At 36.9% G+C, this 17,460-nt stretch overlaps 1 protein-coding gene across 2 annotated transcripts in view; it reads right to left on the bottom strand.

Annotated features, from left to right (window-relative positions):
• LOC110446834 (WD repeat-containing and planar cell polarity effector protein fritz homolog) overlaps positions 1-17,460 on the bottom strand; it is a 32,900-nt gene that overhangs the window by 9,226 nt on the left and 6,214 nt on the right. For both annotated transcript variants that reach the window (XM_021492152.1, XM_021492153.1), the window contains exons 9-24: positions 17,159-17,236; positions 11,427-11,527; positions 10,930-10,992; positions 9,944-10,043; positions 9,341-9,377; positions 8,576-8,646; positions 7,961-8,011; positions 7,609-7,680; positions 6,577-6,668; positions 5,850-5,951; positions 5,481-5,586; positions 4,381-4,495; positions 4,014-4,137; positions 2,538-2,601; positions 1,109-1,199; positions 742-839 (exon numbers count right to left, since the gene is read on the bottom strand). In XM_021492152.1, the coding sequence (XP_021347827.1) occupies positions 742-839; positions 1,109-1,199; positions 2,538-2,601; positions 4,014-4,137; positions 4,381-4,495; positions 5,481-5,586; positions 5,850-5,951; positions 6,577-6,668; positions 7,609-7,680; positions 7,961-8,011; positions 8,576-8,646; positions 9,341-9,377; positions 9,944-10,043; positions 10,930-10,992; positions 11,427-11,527; positions 17,159-17,236 (1,365 nt within the window). The remainder of the gene's footprint in view (positions 1-741; positions 840-1,108; positions 1,200-2,537; positions 2,602-4,013; positions 4,138-4,380; positions 4,496-5,480; positions 5,587-5,849; positions 5,952-6,576; positions 6,669-7,608; positions 7,681-7,960; positions 8,012-8,575; positions 8,647-9,340; positions 9,378-9,943; positions 10,044-10,929; positions 10,993-11,426; positions 11,528-17,158; positions 17,237-17,460) is intronic.

Genomic DNA, 17,460 nt, shown 5'->3' with positions numbered 1-17,460 from the left:
TTCAATTTTCTACCAGCTTTTGTACAAAAGAACACGTGTAGCGTTCTCATTGATAGGGCAATACTTCCCACCTGCAATAATACTTCCCCAACTTATTCCTTGCAGTATCTTTTGACAATTTGACAACTCTTCACCTTGTAGTTAAGTAGGGAACAGTTTTCATTCACCAACACCTACACAACAAGCCATTTTTGTTCACAATGAAAAGGTGTTTATTTGCAAGCGTTATCAGGAATGAAACAAATATATACTGTTTAAATCATCTGGTGATCAGATTGGAGAGGAATCCCGTAATCTATTACATATAGCAATGATACATTCTTATTAATATAAACCAGTGAAATCAGGTCATCATTTTCCATGATGAGATACAATTGATATATTTATGAAGTATGTATACAAAAGATATTTTCAAAATATACGATATGTTGCTGTAAACGAGGGGCCCATAGATTCTGTATCTCTCATCTGGTTGTTTTGGACCAGGGTAGCTAAAAATCTTTTGTTTTTATTGTACAGGTAATCAATAATCATTCCAACACTATAAAGTTGGTTTTGTTAGTCCAGACACTTTATTTTAAGATAAAACTCCAGATATTTATAATCCTGATCATTATCATGAGATTCACCTGTATGTTAAGTTATCTCTTGTTGTAATCAAACAAAATGAAGTATGAATAACCTAGTTCTGGTCTAGGGTGCATGTTTATGTCTTAGAAAGAAGGTTATTTGGTCACTCACCTGTCCGTTTAACACCTGCCCGCCATCCTGGTGGTTGTTTGGCACCTGGTTATTAAGGCCGTTAAATATGAGGTCGTCATCCAGCCCGTCAAATGACTCTGTCGACCAGAAAAACATGCAGTAATCAGGATCATCAAAAAAAAAAAAAAAGTTTTGATACATGTATCTTGTTTTTGTATGTACTATTTTGAATTTGTATTAATTGCACTTCATACGTATACACTATTCCTTGTTCACCTGGTTGTATAATGTAATGAATTACATACTATCATTTGTTAATTCACAAGTTTATTCAACAATTATTAGTACAGGTGTATGGAACATTGTCTATTGAATACAATAGAGATTGAACTGAAGTGACCTTTACCTAAAGCCTCTGTTTCAATCTGGTCGGCCTTGCGTTTGGCGACCTCAGCTAGAGCCACCTCCCCCTTGTCTTGGGCCATGTAATGGATATCCTGTACAATAGTAACACATTGTTAGACAATAGTCTCAAATAGTTTACACTAAAGGAAATAGTAGAATAAACAACATTATCCTTGATATATTAAATTAAATTTGAATTATGTAGGGAGTCTACTTACAGTACAATTGTATATTTTCGTGGGGATAACATTTTGCATTTGTTTGTTCGCAGGTTTATTTAACAACTTTTAGTACAGGTGTATGGTTAGCACAACATGGCCAGCACAATGATAGCACAACATGGCCAGCACAATGAAAGCTCAACATGGCCAGCACAATGATAGCACAACATGGCCAGCACAATGATAGCAAAACATGGCCAGCACAATTATAGCACAATGATAGCACAACATGGCCAGCTAAAATATCCAGCTCACGAAGGTACTTTAATTTTTTATTGGGTGATGGGATTATATATTTATACAAGAATTACGCATAATTATATGTGTCGCCTGTCCCGCTTTGTCAATATAATAAGCATTTGACATAGTACATAAGGAAACAGACCTAAACGCAAAATCATAACATTATTTTTTTTTAAAGTCCAGAAATTTCAGGTTTTCATCCGAAAAAGTGCAGAAATCCATGAAATGTTTTTAGAGTACCAGGCTCTACTACCCATGATACATGTATGATTGAGGTTTGGTTGGTCTAGCTCATATACTTTGTCAAAAAGAGCCTTATATGCAAGAGCTAAACGCTAAAACCTTAACGTTGAGTTTTTTTCTAAGTCCAGAAATTTGAGGTTTTTAGCCAAAGAATACAGAAATCGTTAAAATGCTAGTAAAGAGTGTAATTCATTCAGCTATACATCCCATGATACACCTATGACCCAAGTTTGGTTGCTCTAGCATTTAAACTTTGTCAGAAACAGCTTAATATGTAAGAGCTAAACGATAAGGTAAGAGCTAAACGCAAAACCTTAACGTTGAGTTTTTTTCTAAGTCCAGAAATTTGAGGTTTTTACCAAAAAAATGCAGAAATCAGTGAAATGTTTGTAGTGCAGTAGGCTCCACTACCCATGCTTCATCTATGGTCGAGGTTTTGTTGGTGTAGCTTTATCAGAAACAGAGCTAAACGCAAAACCTTAACATTGTTGACGACGCCGTCGCCACCGTCGGAAAAGCAACTCCTATTTGTCTTTCCGACATCCGTCGTAGGCGACACAATAAGTAGGGTTTCTTTAAGTTGATCTACCAGAAATTAGAGATTAAACAATTTATATTCAGATGCATATATCACTATTAAATCAATATATACAAATGGATTGCATGCTCTAATCTGACAAAATGCTTTCTCAAGTTAGATATCTTAATCCTGAAAACACTCACCATGAACAGATCTCTGGCCCCGATGTCCACTGCCAGTAGAAACGCCTTGTCAAACCGCGAGTACCTACAGAGGTAGAGGAAAGGCGTATCAAACAGCTGCTGATGTTTGTTTTATTAGAAACTGAATAGAAGGAACCAATGTTTTAGCATCTATATTGTTGGATGGACAAATTTCAACTTCCGAATATTTGAACAGTTTGGCGGATGGAAACATCTGTGTCCCTGATGTTGCTGCAGTACACATCTCACAGTACGTTGTATGGAAACATCTGTGTCCCTGATGTTGCTGCAGTACACATCTCACAGTATGTTGTATGGAAACATCTGTGTCCCCGATGTTGCTGCAGTACACATCTCACAGTATGTTGTATGGAAACATCTGTGTCCCTGATGTTGCTGCAGTACACATCTCACAGTATGTTGTATGGAAACATCTGTGTCCCTGATGTTGCTGCAGTACACATCTCACAGTATGTTGTATGGAAACATCTGTGTCCCTGATGTTGCTGCAGTACACATCTCACAGTATGTTGTATGGAAACATCTGTGTCCCTGATGTTGCTGCAGTACACATCTCACAGTATGTTGTATGGAAACATCTGTGTCCCTGATGTTGCTGCAGTACACATCTCACAGTATGTTGTATGGAAACATCTGTGTCCCTGATGTTGCTGCAGTACACATCTCACAGTATGTTGTATGGAAACATCTGTGTCCCTGATGTTGCTGCAGTACACATCTCACAGTATGTTGTATGGAAACATCTGTGTCCCTGATGTTGCTGCAGTACACATCTCACAGTATGTTGTATGGAAACATCTGTGTCCCCGATGTTGCTGCAGTACACATCTCACAGTATGTTGTATGGAAACATCTGTGTCCCCGATGTTGCTGCAGTACACATCTCACAGTATGTTGATGTTGTTTTCGAATGCGTAGTTTCACATTTCTTTAAGTAGTTCATTTTGTAAATGTAAAATAAATGACAAATTTCCCACGGCAAAACTTTCCACATTTACACTATACATGTACTATCCTTCAGACACCCGGTTTGCCGCAGTGGCCAAGTGGTTAAGGGGTTTGACATTCTGCTACCACTAGCAAACCGCCACTGGGTTGCGAGTTCAAGGCCTATGTGGGGCAGTCACCAGGTACTGGCCGTAGGTCGGTGATTTTTCTCCGGGAAATCCAGATTTCCTCCACCACTAAAACCTGGCACGTCCTTAAATGACCATAGCTGTTATTCGGACGTAAAACACAAACAAAACAAACCAAAGCTTGCCTATTGTGTTTCAATATTAAGGAATCAGCCTCCAATTGTATAGGCTTGGAGTTTTTTTTTTTTAAACCAAACAAATTATGTTTAAATCAACAATGAGCATAGGCAAAGTATCTATTTTTTTTATATATAATATAAAGAAGACAATACCATAAACTTTATGGAGTCTAATATAATGTACATTAAATATATTTTACCGGAGTAGATGATGGAAGAATCTCCGAGCAAGTCGGCTGATAGGGTCTCTGAAATCCATAATGGTGGACTCGGACAGTGCTCGCTTGGGGTTGTAGAACGTCCCTAGACTCACTTCTAACTGGCCTGGAGTCAAAAAAGCATGTTTATTACATAAAACCTTGACAACAGAATACACCACTTATACTATACAAAACTGGGAGTCAACAGAATACACCACTCATATTACACAATACCTGGACTCAACAGAAAAGATACTTATGTTTCACAAAAAGCTAAATCTTATTTCAAGACACATTCAAAAGTGTTCAGATATGAGGGACATTTTTCTGAAGAACAAGATTTGCTGGCTAAGGGAGTGAAGATTACCCTCCCGCTCCACGTTGAGGGGTTTACGCAGCAGGTGGTTGACAATGGCTGACAGACAGGAGTAACACACGGATCCATGGGTATCCCAGTTCATATTCTCCAGCAGTAAAATAGCCTGGAATTATATATAATAATCAACATATATTAAAGGTTATTCTGATTTCTTCTGTGTTAAGTGACCTAGAATATAAATCTTCTCTTTAGAAACATCAGACTATCAAAACATACACCCTTGTACTTCAGCACCAATTTTAAACAAACCCTTGTACTTCAGCACCAATTTTAAACATAAACCCTTGTACTTCAGCACCAACTTTAAACATATACCCTTGTACTTCAGCACCAATTTTAAACATAAACCCTTGTACTTGAGCACCAACTTTAAACATACACCCTTGTACTTGAGCACCAATTTTAAACATAAACCCTTGTACTTCAGCACCAATTTTAAACATAAACCCTTGTACTTGAGCACCAATTTTAAACAAACACCCTTGTACTTGAGCACCAATTTAAACATAAACCCTAAACCCTGAAATAAATGTTACTGTATCATTCCAGCAGTGTTGAAAAAGTGTAGGATATTAATTGCTAAATTTCTGTATTAATCTGAAGATCATTTTCACAAATAACAGTATTAAAATAGAATTTTAGTAGGAATAGCTAGACTGGTCTTGGTTTGGTTCTACCTAAATAAACCTTTACATGAAAACATCAAGATCTATAACTAACCATTGTGTTGTTTGACAATAATTTGGGTTAGACACCAACTGTTTTTTCTTGGAAGTCCACATGACTCGTTGAATAGATTTTCTACTAGTCCTAGATCAATGGAACTAGTCCAAAATTTCCTTAAAGAAAGACCTCCACTAAGACACATACAACGTAATTAACTGTAAGGGACATGAGTTAAATCCTGGTTCAAGGGTCCAGTTAAACAATAGATGATTCACTAGTCCTTACTGAAATCTACTGGTCTCCTACTAAAGGACTAGTGAAAGTGTGAACCCGGCGATAATAATTCTAGCCATTATTTGAATGACGGGGGGGTTGTAAACATACAGCAAGACCACTGTGGTAGCAATACTATAGATACACACATCTGGTATCTGGTTGTGTTTGATGTACTCCTTCAGCAGCTCCAGACAGGAGAACCGCTCCCTACTGACCACTCCCAGGTGGAACAGGAACAGGCAGGGCGGGCCTCTGTGGGTACAGAAATTCAACAAATATACACCATGTGTAGCTGCCTATTTTCAATCATTTTCTTATTTGAAATTGAAAGATTCAGATGTCAAAATATTTTAGAGTATAAGAATAAAACTGCACTGTTGATACATTAATATATCTGGAATGACAAAGTTAAATGTTAAGTTCAGTTTGCTACCTTATCCTGGTATGCTGTCAGAGTATGTATATATAATCTAAAGACATTTACATGTATGTATATTTTAAAGGGGGGTACTGACCTATCACAGTGTATAAACATGGCGTCCGTGTAATCACCGTTCCATTCTGCTGACTGGGGGTCAGACAAACACCAGCACAGCTCTTTCACAGTCACAGGCACCCTTAGGTTAACAAAGGGAGACAACAATATACAATTCTTGATAACAAATACACGTCATAGAAATTCTGGGTCATATTCATTTATATGGCTGGAATGTTTAGTCTACTTTCAAACTCGAGATTTAGGAACGGAATCCAAGTGAAATTCAGTTCCAAAAACTAAATTTAAGAACTTTGATTTTAATACAGACCTAATAAGTGCTGTTCATGTGTTCCCAAAAATTTGTTGGCTAGATTATCATCTCCTTCCATATTTCCTAATCAAACAACTGCTATTCAAAGAAATGCATGAAGAGTCCCCAGAAAGACTGATACAGCTTTCTATAATAACAGTAATACTACTGTTAACGGAAAGAATAAAAACAACCAAATTTAACAAACATAAATGAATTAGTTTTCAGGAAATTAGTTCCTGAAATACATTTATTTGTACATACATGTAAATCATTGTATCACAATGTATTATTACTATAAATGGACAGATACATTGATGGAGTCATACTAAATATAAAATAATTCCTCAAAATTTTAGCAAATGTAATAAACTTCCATATCCATATCCATATATGTATAATATTATCTACCGACCACAGATATGCTGGAATTTCAAATTAGTTCAATACTAACCTGAAGAGCTTGCTGAGGGGAAGAACTCTCTGTGGGCTTGGCTCCTCTGACACCAGCTGTATTCTCAATGAGGTCAAGGCCAAGTCAAGTACCTGTTAGGTCAACAGAATATGTGATATGATGCATAACAACTATATTATTATCAAGACGCCCAATGGGCCTGCATTGCTCACCTGGTATTAATATTTATTATTATAGTGGACTAAAATAAAGCTACACGCCAAATACCAGTATCTTTGACTCAAAGGAATTCAAAAGAACCTGTTAAAATATTTAAATACATTTGACCTCTGTGACCTTGCAAGTCGAACAAGGACATTAAGTTGAACAACTTGCAAAATATCTCCACTGTAGAATTTTCGTTTATTGAGAAGATATCTTTTAAAGATTCATAAACAATTGACAAATGGAACCTAAAAAGTATGTCACGGTCATTCAAATGAACAAACATAACCGCTCTTCATCTGAACAAGCTATACTGGTCACATATATATTACCACCATTTGCATTTTGGTCATTCAGAAGAAGTTGTTTTAAAGTCTTTGATATATTTGATCCCTATGACCTTTATCCCAGCATGCTTACTATCTAAGTATCATCACCCTGGTCCTTTTGATTATTAAGAAGAAGAAGTCGTTTGAAGTAAAACGTTGACACCGAAAGATGGATGGATGACGGAAGCCTCACCAAGGGATAAACTCACTTGGCTCTTCAGGCCAGGTGAGCTAAAAACTGTTAAAGTTTTAGGAAAATATAAGGGCGTCACCAAATCTTGGGATTTCACCATCATCACACTGGGAGCAGAAAGCATTTTATCCATGCATTCTATTATTTAGTACATTTTTAGCTGAAAATCTCTTATCATATATATTGGAAATACAGAAGTGTGTGAATTGTATACCTTCAATAATATTGCAGATTATATTTGCAGCAAGATGAAAGTTTTAAGACAAAATACAAATGTCTGAATTGTGCCAGTCATGGGATACCAGACACTGTGGAAAGTCTGATCCAAAGAGGAATGTTGCTAACCTGTATGTCTCCCCGAACACTGATCAGGAAGAAAACAGTCCCTGTGGGGTGCCAGGCTACATCAGCAGCGATCTGTGGGGACAGGAATCATAAGTACTGACTAAAAGCATTACACTTAAAACATTAAGCAAATCAATGTACACATTATATTATTATGTTTGAAAAACACAAAAATAAAGTAATAAATTAATTTTACTTAATAACATTAAACTGAGAATATTAATAATTGAAATTGAATTCATTTGGGTATTGATGTCTTGTTGTTTTAGGTGTTTTTTTCTTCCACTTTGATACATGTGCAATTTCAATTAATCTTGATGCTATCTAGACAAGAATAAGGGGAGATAATCACCAAATCTGCCCGCCTTGCTGATGAAGTCTTTCTGTGATCATCAATCAGGACCTGTATGTGAGGAGATAAACTAAGTATATGTTTTTAACAAGTCTGTATTGTTGTATTGGATAGTTAATATTAGTTACATGCCAAGTTAACATTTCTCCAGTAAGATGATAAAAATATTTATTCATAAGGATGTTATTCTGGTACAAAATATCACAAACAAGGAGAGGAAATCCAGAAATGTGGATAATTTCTTGTATGTAAGTATTGTGTACCTGGACATTTTCACCTCAATTTAAATTCGCCTTTTTTGCTTTCTCAAATTAGAGTGAATTTATCATGACAATGAATATTATAGTACACAACATAAAATATATAATAATAACATGTGAAGGGCTAAATTAACACTAGCTAGACGAACATTGATTTTATCGGCAAAGAATGAATATTTTACTAGGCGAATGTTTCCAGGTATATAGTATACCAGAATAATTATTTTGCAATAATGTTGGGAAAAGCTAACAAATACAATTGGAGCCCGACTAATTTTCATGGATCAGCCATTATATAGGACTACAGGTAAATGATTATTTTGTTAAATAAGGTACTACATGTATATGTCCTTACCACAGATCCATCACCACAGCCGAGAATGAGTTTGTCCTCACTGGGGTTACGACCCTGACATGTCAGATGACCTACAATGCAAAGGTTAAAGTTAAACTCAAGGTTAAGAAAGAAAGAAAGTATATTCTAGTAAAACTAGGTTACTGAAGCATTGAATACAGTATTAACCCTTTCACCACTGTAGACCATAATGGACTCATCCAGATCAATGCATAGTAGAGTCTACTAAAGGTACATAGGGTAGAAAGGGTTCATTATTTTAAAGCATATTTGTAGGTCAGTCATCTATATATAACAATGTAGTAAGTGTTTTTGTATATAACATACTACATTTACATTGTATACATTATACAAGCTCTATATAATGCCTCTCGTTTCATTGAAGGTCATTTTTTCATTTTTTCTGAACATTTTCTCATTTCCTGCATGTATTTTAAAAAGTTCTTTATAATGCTAAAATTTCTCTGGACAAAAAAAGCAAGTATAATAGTATCTTACTGTACTAGTAAAGTTTTGAATATTTTTCTAGTAGTGTAGTTCCTCACAGCACTCATGATACTCTGACATGTCACATAATGAGAATGTAGGTTTGATATTTATTTATCAAATAACTGATGGATTTTTTGTCTCTATGAACATCTAAACTTTTACAGTAAGAGGTAATCAAGATATTAAATTGTTGTATCAATTATACAACAAAGTCTAGGTAGGATAAATGACCCTATACACTATTTTACATAATAACTGTGACCAGATATCACTGACCTTTCAACTGTATAGCTGTAACATTGGTCCTCTGAATCTGAAATACAAATATCAGTGATTGTTATAATTGTATTCCCAAACATAGGATGTGAATGTAGGAAACATTTACAGAGCTCATAGGTACACACTGCTAATCCTGCAGGCTTTTCCCTGCCTTATTGCACAGGTTCAGCTCTCCAGCCCCAAGGTATATATATAACTCCATCCCTGTACACTAACTAGTCCTACTTTGTCCTGTATAATTTATTTCTGTAGCTCTAAGTCGATATCTTGTCCCCCTCCTGTCATACAGTCCCACCCCTACACAAACATATCACCTACTTTGCCTTGCATTATCATACATTTTTGTACGGGACAACTCCTCTGCCTCAAAGTACACAACTCCATCTCTTCACACCAATTATGCCTACTGTGTCCTGTATAACTTCTTTACAGCTTTGAGCTGATGTCTCGTCCCCCTCCCAGGTATACAGCCCCTCCCCTACACGCTGTGTACATCACCTACCTTGCCCTGTATAATCTCGTAGGTACAGCTTTTAGCTGATGTCTCCTCCCCTTCCCAGGTATACAGCCCCTCCCCTACACACCGTACACATCCCCTACCTTGCCCTGTATAATCTCGTAGGTACAGCTTTGAGCTGATGTCTCAGAGCCTGCTCCCATTGCTTGTTCCACTGTAAAAAATCTGTGTGGCTGCAGGTCACTACAACAAAGATCACAGAAAAGTCTGTCAATTAATTCCAATTAAACCTGATATTTTACTGCTGTTTCTTTTGTCTTAGAAAACAATTTTCAATCATTTTTCAACAATTATTTGATGAAATTTTATTGCACTTGTCAGAGAGCTCCAGGAAATCTCTCAACATTCAAATTTATTTTGAATGTAAAAAAAATCTTTTCCTTCATGCAACTGCAAACAACAACTAATCCAAATATTATTTACCTGGTGCATGTATTTGTTTATGTTTTCCTAAGAGGGCAAGTTGATGGTAGTAAAATGAGGTACAATCTATAAAAAATCTGTTAAATATTCATGGATTGATAAAGAATTTACACTTCTGTAAGAAAGGTGGAAGATGCAGATAATAAATGTATACATGTACATTGTAAACCAGTTCAATATGCCTTTATCGCCCGTCGTAATGAGGGAAAATTATCATTATAGCAAATAATAGTAAACAACATAATATACATAGTAATTAAATGTGAAGGGCGAAGTTAACTCTGGGCAAATACAGAATATTCTGGCAAAGGGGGGAAATTTGACGCGTCGAAAATATTCCAGTATACATTATCAAATCAATTACAACTGATCTTCAACATTGATATTGTCTTAACTTCACAATAAAACATCATGGTACCTTTGCTCAACTGCTGATTACCTGAACAGACAAGACAATGTTTTGTCCCATGTCATATGTTCCAGTCATTTTTTTTTTCGTTCCTTTAAAATATGTTTTATCTTAAGAATGTGTTGCAAATTGAAATTGTAGTATTTCTGATAAAACCAATACCAACACCTCTAATGATGAATTAAACACACTGCCTGATCAGTGATGGTTATCAGACACCATTGTAAAGTTAATTACCTGAATCCTGCATGTATAGGGTCACACTCCGACCTGGTAAAGGTCAAAAGTCCTATGTTAGGGCTGTAACAAAAGAAAGTAAATAAACAATCAAATCAATTTCAAAAAGTGTAACAATTTAAGTATACAAAATACACATTCAACTTGAATCAAATTAAACTTCAGTCATTTTACAAAAATTATGAAGCAAGTTCTATCAACCAATATTTATCAAAACTTACATGTCTGGCAGGAGGCCCTGTACATTTTTAAATCTGATCAGGGAGTAAGTCTTTTATTATCATAAACCTGTCATTTCTATCATTGACAACGAAATGCAACAATTCAATTTAATTTAAAGCGTAACATAATTTCAAAGTATTTTTAATAATTATGGTATGATGTGCCTATTTAGTTTTGAAAACTTGAAGACTTAAACATGTAAGTTGTAGGAATTCTATAAACATTTTGTTGAGCTCTTAATTTAATAATTGAGAATGATCATGTTGGACCATTACCCATGTATGGAGTAAAGCACAAGGTTGGCCCTATCCTTGTCAGTATTCATCGGACTCCATGGCCACGCCTCCTCACTGGACGCTGTCCACCACACCAACACCTGTCAATGGACAAAAGGAATTAGATACCGCAAATTTTCCTAATCTACTTGGGAGTTTTCATACATAACACTTTCCAATACACTACATGAACATCTGTTAATCAACTAAAGGGATTTACAGCAAAGACGCTAGATCATTGTACTCTAAAACATTTACAGCAAGTCCTGCCAGCCAAAAAACTGACTTTACAGGAAAGACATTTAGATCATTCCTGTATCCATTCCTGTATCCTTACACGTGACTAGAGCATTTATCTATCACAACAGAATAACAATGACTGTTGACAACTGACAATATATTATAATTTGTTGACGAGTTATATTTTGATATTAGTGAAGACATTTTATTCAGGACTTGTGTAAGTCTATCAATTTGTTACGCTACCACACAGAGTCTTATTCAGTTTCATTGTTTCTAATAAATCAGCTGGCTACAGAAATTAATGTGTATCCCATTGGTAATTGATGTCAACTTTATACAAGAACACCCTAGTCAGACAACGGTCTGTACTAAAAAGTAAAATAATATAATTATTGAATTTCTACCATACCCCTATGTCTCCTACTGATTGAGATACTTTTATAGTCTCTGTTGTGGCAGTAATTAGGGATTTTCCCAAACACCCCTTGGCCTTCTCATGTGTTGGATATTTTATAACCTCTAGCTGCCTCTATACCCCTGACACTGTGTGGGATATTTGGGTAGACTAACTAGTCCCAGTAATTATTGATCTTCCCCTCCACCTCTGACACTGTGTGGGATATTTGGGTAGACTAACTAGTCCCAGTAATTATTGATCTTCCCCTACACCTCTGACACTGTGTGGGATATTTGTGTAGACTAACTTGTCCCAGTAATTATTGATCTTCCCCTACACCCCTGTCACTGTGTGGGATATTTGGGTAGACTAACTAGTCCCAGTCATTATTGATTTCCCCTACACCCCTGGCACTGTGTGGGTCTATTTGTGTAGACTAAGTAGTCCCAGTAATTATTGATCTTCCCCTCCACCTCTGACACTGTGTGGGATATTTGTGTAGACTAACTAGTCCCAGTAATTATTGATTTCCCCTACACCCCTGGCACTGTGTGGGTCTATTTGTGTAGACTAACTAGTCCCAGTAATTATTGATCTTCCCCTTCACCCCTGACACTGTGTGGGATATTTGGGTAGACTAACTAGTCCCAGTAATTATTGATTTCCCCTACCCCCCTGGCACTGTGTGGGATATTTGGGTTGTCTAACTATTCCCAGTAATTATTGATTTTCCCCTACACCCCTGACACTGTGTGGGATACTTGTGTAGACTAACTTAAGTCCCAGTAATTGTTGATTTCACCTACACCCCTACCACTGAGTGGGATATTTGTGTAGACTAACTTAAGTCCCAGTAATTGTTGATTTCTCCTACCCCCCTACCACTGAGTGGGATATTTGTGTAGACTAACTTAAGTCCCAGTAATTGTTGATTTCCCCTACACCCCTGACACTGTGTGGGATATTTGGGTTGTCTAACTAGTCCCAGTAATTATTGATCTTCCCCCTACACCCCGACACTGTGTGGGATATTTGGGTAGACTAACTTGTCCCAGTAATTATTGATCTTCCCCTACACCCCTGACACTGTGTGGGATATTTGTGTAGACTAACTTAAGTCCCAGTAATTGTTGATTTCTCCTACACCCCTACCACTGAGTGGGATATTTGTGTAGACTAACTTAAGTCCCAGTAATTATTGATCTTCCCCTACACCGCTGACACGGTGTGGGATATTTGGGTTGTCTAACTAGTCCCAGTAATTATTGATTTCCCCTACACCCCTGGCACTGTGTGGGATATTTGTGTAGACTAACTAAAGTCCCAGTAATTATTGATCTTCCCCTACACCGCTGACACGGTGTGTGATATTTGGGTTGTCTAACTAGTCCCAGTAATTATTTATTTCCCCTACACCCCTGGCACTGTGTGGGATATTTGGGTAGACTAACTAGTCCCAGTAATTATTGATTTCCCCTACACCCCTGACACTGTGTGGTATATTTGGGTAGACTATCTAGTCCCAGTAATTATTGATTATCCCCCTACACCCCTGACACTGTGTGGGATATTTGGGTTGTCTAACTAGTCCCAGTAATTATTGATTTCCCCTACACCCCTGACACTGTGTGGGATATTTGGGTAGACTATCTAGTCCCAGTAATTATTGATTATCCCCCTACACCCCTGACACTGTGTGGGATATTTGGGTAGCCGGTGTTGTCCCAGCAATTATTGATTATCCCCCTTTACCCCTGTCACTGTGTGGGATATTTGGGTAGCCGGTGTTGTCCCAGCAATTATTGATTATCCCCCTTTACCCCTGTCACTGTGTGGGATATTTGGGTAGCCTAACTAGTCCCAGTAATTATTGATTTCCCCTATACCCCTGACACTGTGTGGGATATTTGGTAGCCGGTGTTGTCCCAGTAATTATTGATTATCCCCCTTTACCCCTGACACTGTGTTGGATACTTGTTTTCCCAGTAAGATAACAGGTACAGTATGGTATCTGTATACATTATTGATGAGCTGGTTCATCAACAGGTGGGCTAACCTACAAAATCAATAACACAGAACTAAACAATGTGAGGTACCAGTGGTGAATTCTGTGTCTTCAGAAGTCGTGTATATGTAGCTTACATTGACTTTTACATTGTGGAGATTCTACCTTCAGGTTTGTAATCAAAGTGGTTTTAGAGAATTTGTCAACTTGAAGAAAGTAGAAACATACCTACCAAAGGATTTTTACACTTTTTTATATGGACCGTTACCATATTTAAGCATGGTAGGTTATACAAAATTTATATACAATAACACTCTACATGGGTGTATAGGTACAGTAATATCTTTGATGTTAAATCACTGAAACATTATTTACAATACGCATGTTTTATTGTAAGGGTGGTTAATGTAGATCTGGACAACATCATGTTTAATTTCTTTCTGATTTTAATTAATTTTGAGCAGAGAATTACTATGCATGTCTTACTTTTGATAAATACAAAGAAAATTCTTTTGAAAATAGGAGTCGGCATATATGTAAAACCACAGACAAAACAATAAAAAAAATGAAAAAAAATTCATTTCCTGTCCAGTACTGTGTACCTAGTAATTATCGTGCCGTGGACATACGGTCAGAGAGGTTTGGTTGTTATGATGGGTCAAAAATGGCGAAATTCAAACAAATACAAAATCTGTATCAGGTCTATTCTCTACTAAATTAATGCAACGTACAATCATTTCAATTTGTAGAAGCCGTAAATCTCACGACCACTTTGAAAGATTTCAATGTAATGCTCAGCTGCATTACACAACTGTTAAAAAGCAAAATGTAGATCTATGTTTCAGCAGGTTACTTTTGAAAGACTGTTTTGAATATATTCCTTTCGTATCTAACGTTAACTTAGATGATTGTTGTTCTGCAAATATATTCAGTATTCTGTCCTCCTAGTGTTACTAATATGGACTATTCTTATTGTAGTAGTTTTTTACCAGAAAAAAATTTGCCCATCTCCTAATTAGGCAATATGTCAGTGTAGAAGTTCATGTTTGATGTTTCAGGCAGAAGGCCAATAAAACCAACACCAGGGGACATATCAGTGATCATACACCTGAAATGGACACCTGCCATCACTAGTGGGTCGAACAGGCAACACCCACCTCACCATGTACCATATCAGTGACAAAGCTCCGCCCCCAAAAGACCCTGGTAAGACCCGAATTGTACTGTGTGACGAGGATGAGATAGAGATGCTGACCAGGGCTGAATGTCTGACAGTCCTCACCATACAACAACAGCTGGACCTCCTGGCTGTTGACGAAAAAGTAGAGAAAGAGAAAAACGCAAATGTGTTTCCCGAACTTAACCAAAAACCTGCTGATCTTCTGTTTGAAGAAGTTTTAGACCTGGATGCAGCAATGTTTGATGACAGGAGTTTGTATTTGAAACCTAAGGTATCTGTGCTGGTACCTACCTGTGAAAACGAGCTTCATAAGGAACTCGTTAGAAAACTAGACACCTGTGAGGAAAGCTATCTTAATGTTGTATGTCAAAACATCCATCAGTTTGGTTCCAGAATGACCTATCAACCTCATCTTGAGTTATCTACCCTTGAAAGGTTACAGGAAGAAACTGACCTATCAGATAAGTTGAAAATGTACATGAACAATTTAGGAAAGGTAACTTATGACATTCTTGTCCAATCAGAAGTCTTGGGTAATCCCGTTGACCTTGAGGTACACCAAACAGTGGGGGTCAAATTTGACGGAGAAGACCGATCCATCACAACTTGTGTCGACTTGATCACATGTCGGGATGACGACTCAGTGGAGGGTTCCGATATAACTGGTAGTCCTACCGTGATGTCGGAGGACTGTAGCTACAGCAAGGACAGTGACTCTGTCGTAGACGAGTCAGAGAAATCAGAAGATCAAGCCTCAGGCTCAATGTGTAGTTATAGCAATGACACATATAACAGTGACAGTTTCCCCAAAACCGATGAATTTGAAGACCCAATAATCAGGATTCCGTTCAGGAGTCATCATAAGCGAGCAGCTGTGAGCTTCCTACTATCCCTGCGTCAGTCTGTCCCTATTCACAAATTGTTTCACCAACATCTGGCCTCCATGGGTCACCATGACCTGACAATGTATTTGTGTGTGTGTCATCTTGGCCCCCTGGTGGACAACCAAGTGGTACTTTACGAGTACCGCAGTAGAGTCGCAGGCCAGCCCATACAGGGAGCAGACATCAACGAAATCATGAAGTCCTGGAACCGCCTACAGGGACGTCTGGTTTTCCCTGTCACCCCTGTTGAGGACCTTGTGAAACATTCTATTTATAGATATGAGGGACTTTCCAAAAAGAAAAAGGAAAAGAAACCAAGAAAAGTAATCAAGTTGTATATTGACTAGAAAGTGCAAGAGTAGTTAAAAAATTTACTCCATGGAACCAGTGTAATCTTACATTTTATTGATAAAACCTGTGTAATCAGACAATGAAAGTGATAAAACCTGCAAAAACTGACATTTTTTTATAAACCTGTGTAACTCAGTTTAATTGATAAAACCTGTGTTATCTGATGGTGTAATTGATAAAATTTGTGTTATATGACAATGTAGTTGATAAAACCTATGTAATATGACAATGTAATTGATAAAACCTGTGTAATATGACAATGTAATTGATAACACCTGTCCAATATGCCAATGTAATTGATAAAACCTGTGTTATATGACAATAATGATAAAACCTGTGTAATATGACAATGTAATTGATAAAACCTGTGTAAAATGACAATGTAATTGATAAAACCTGTTTAATATGACAATGTAATTGATAAAACTTGTGTAATCTGATGGGATGATCCTATGACATTCTCAATAATCGACTCATATTTTGCATACATTGCTTAAAGATGATACCGGATAATGCTTAACTAAACTATCATATGTGCCATGATAACTGAAAACAAGTTCTATAGAAAAGTCACATGTCTATTGCCACAACAATGTTTGTTTCTGCATGGTACAAGTTATTCTACGTCGACCTCATCACTGATCAGGTGACAGATGTGAGGTGTTGACTTACTGTATCTTGCCGTGTGTTGACTGACAGCTTCCGGTCCAGACGTCTTCCGATGGGGCCTGGAATTTCTACCTGAGACACCTGTAAAAATCCAACACAATACAAGTAATAATGTATGTTACTGTAAGTGTTCTTACAAAAGACTAATATGGAATGTTGTACACACAGTACTTCTCATGTTGTCGTCTGATAATGGGATATGTACAAGCCACTAGCAATTGTGTATAGATTTGCTTTAATTATTTAAACAATATAATTTTGTAAACATGAAACAACTTATAGTAATAATAATGATAGTTTGAGGT

Source organism: Mizuhopecten yessoensis, unplaced genomic scaffold (assembly GCF_002113885.1).
Source record: "Mizuhopecten yessoensis strain PY_sf001 unplaced genomic scaffold, ASM211388v2 scaffold3015, whole genome shotgun sequence".
NCBI classification, from domain to species: domain Eukaryota; kingdom Metazoa; phylum Mollusca; class Bivalvia; order Pectinida; family Pectinidae; genus Mizuhopecten; species Mizuhopecten yessoensis.
The sequence above is the reverse complement of the archived record's forward strand: the minus strand, read 5'-3'. Positions and strand labels throughout refer to the sequence as shown.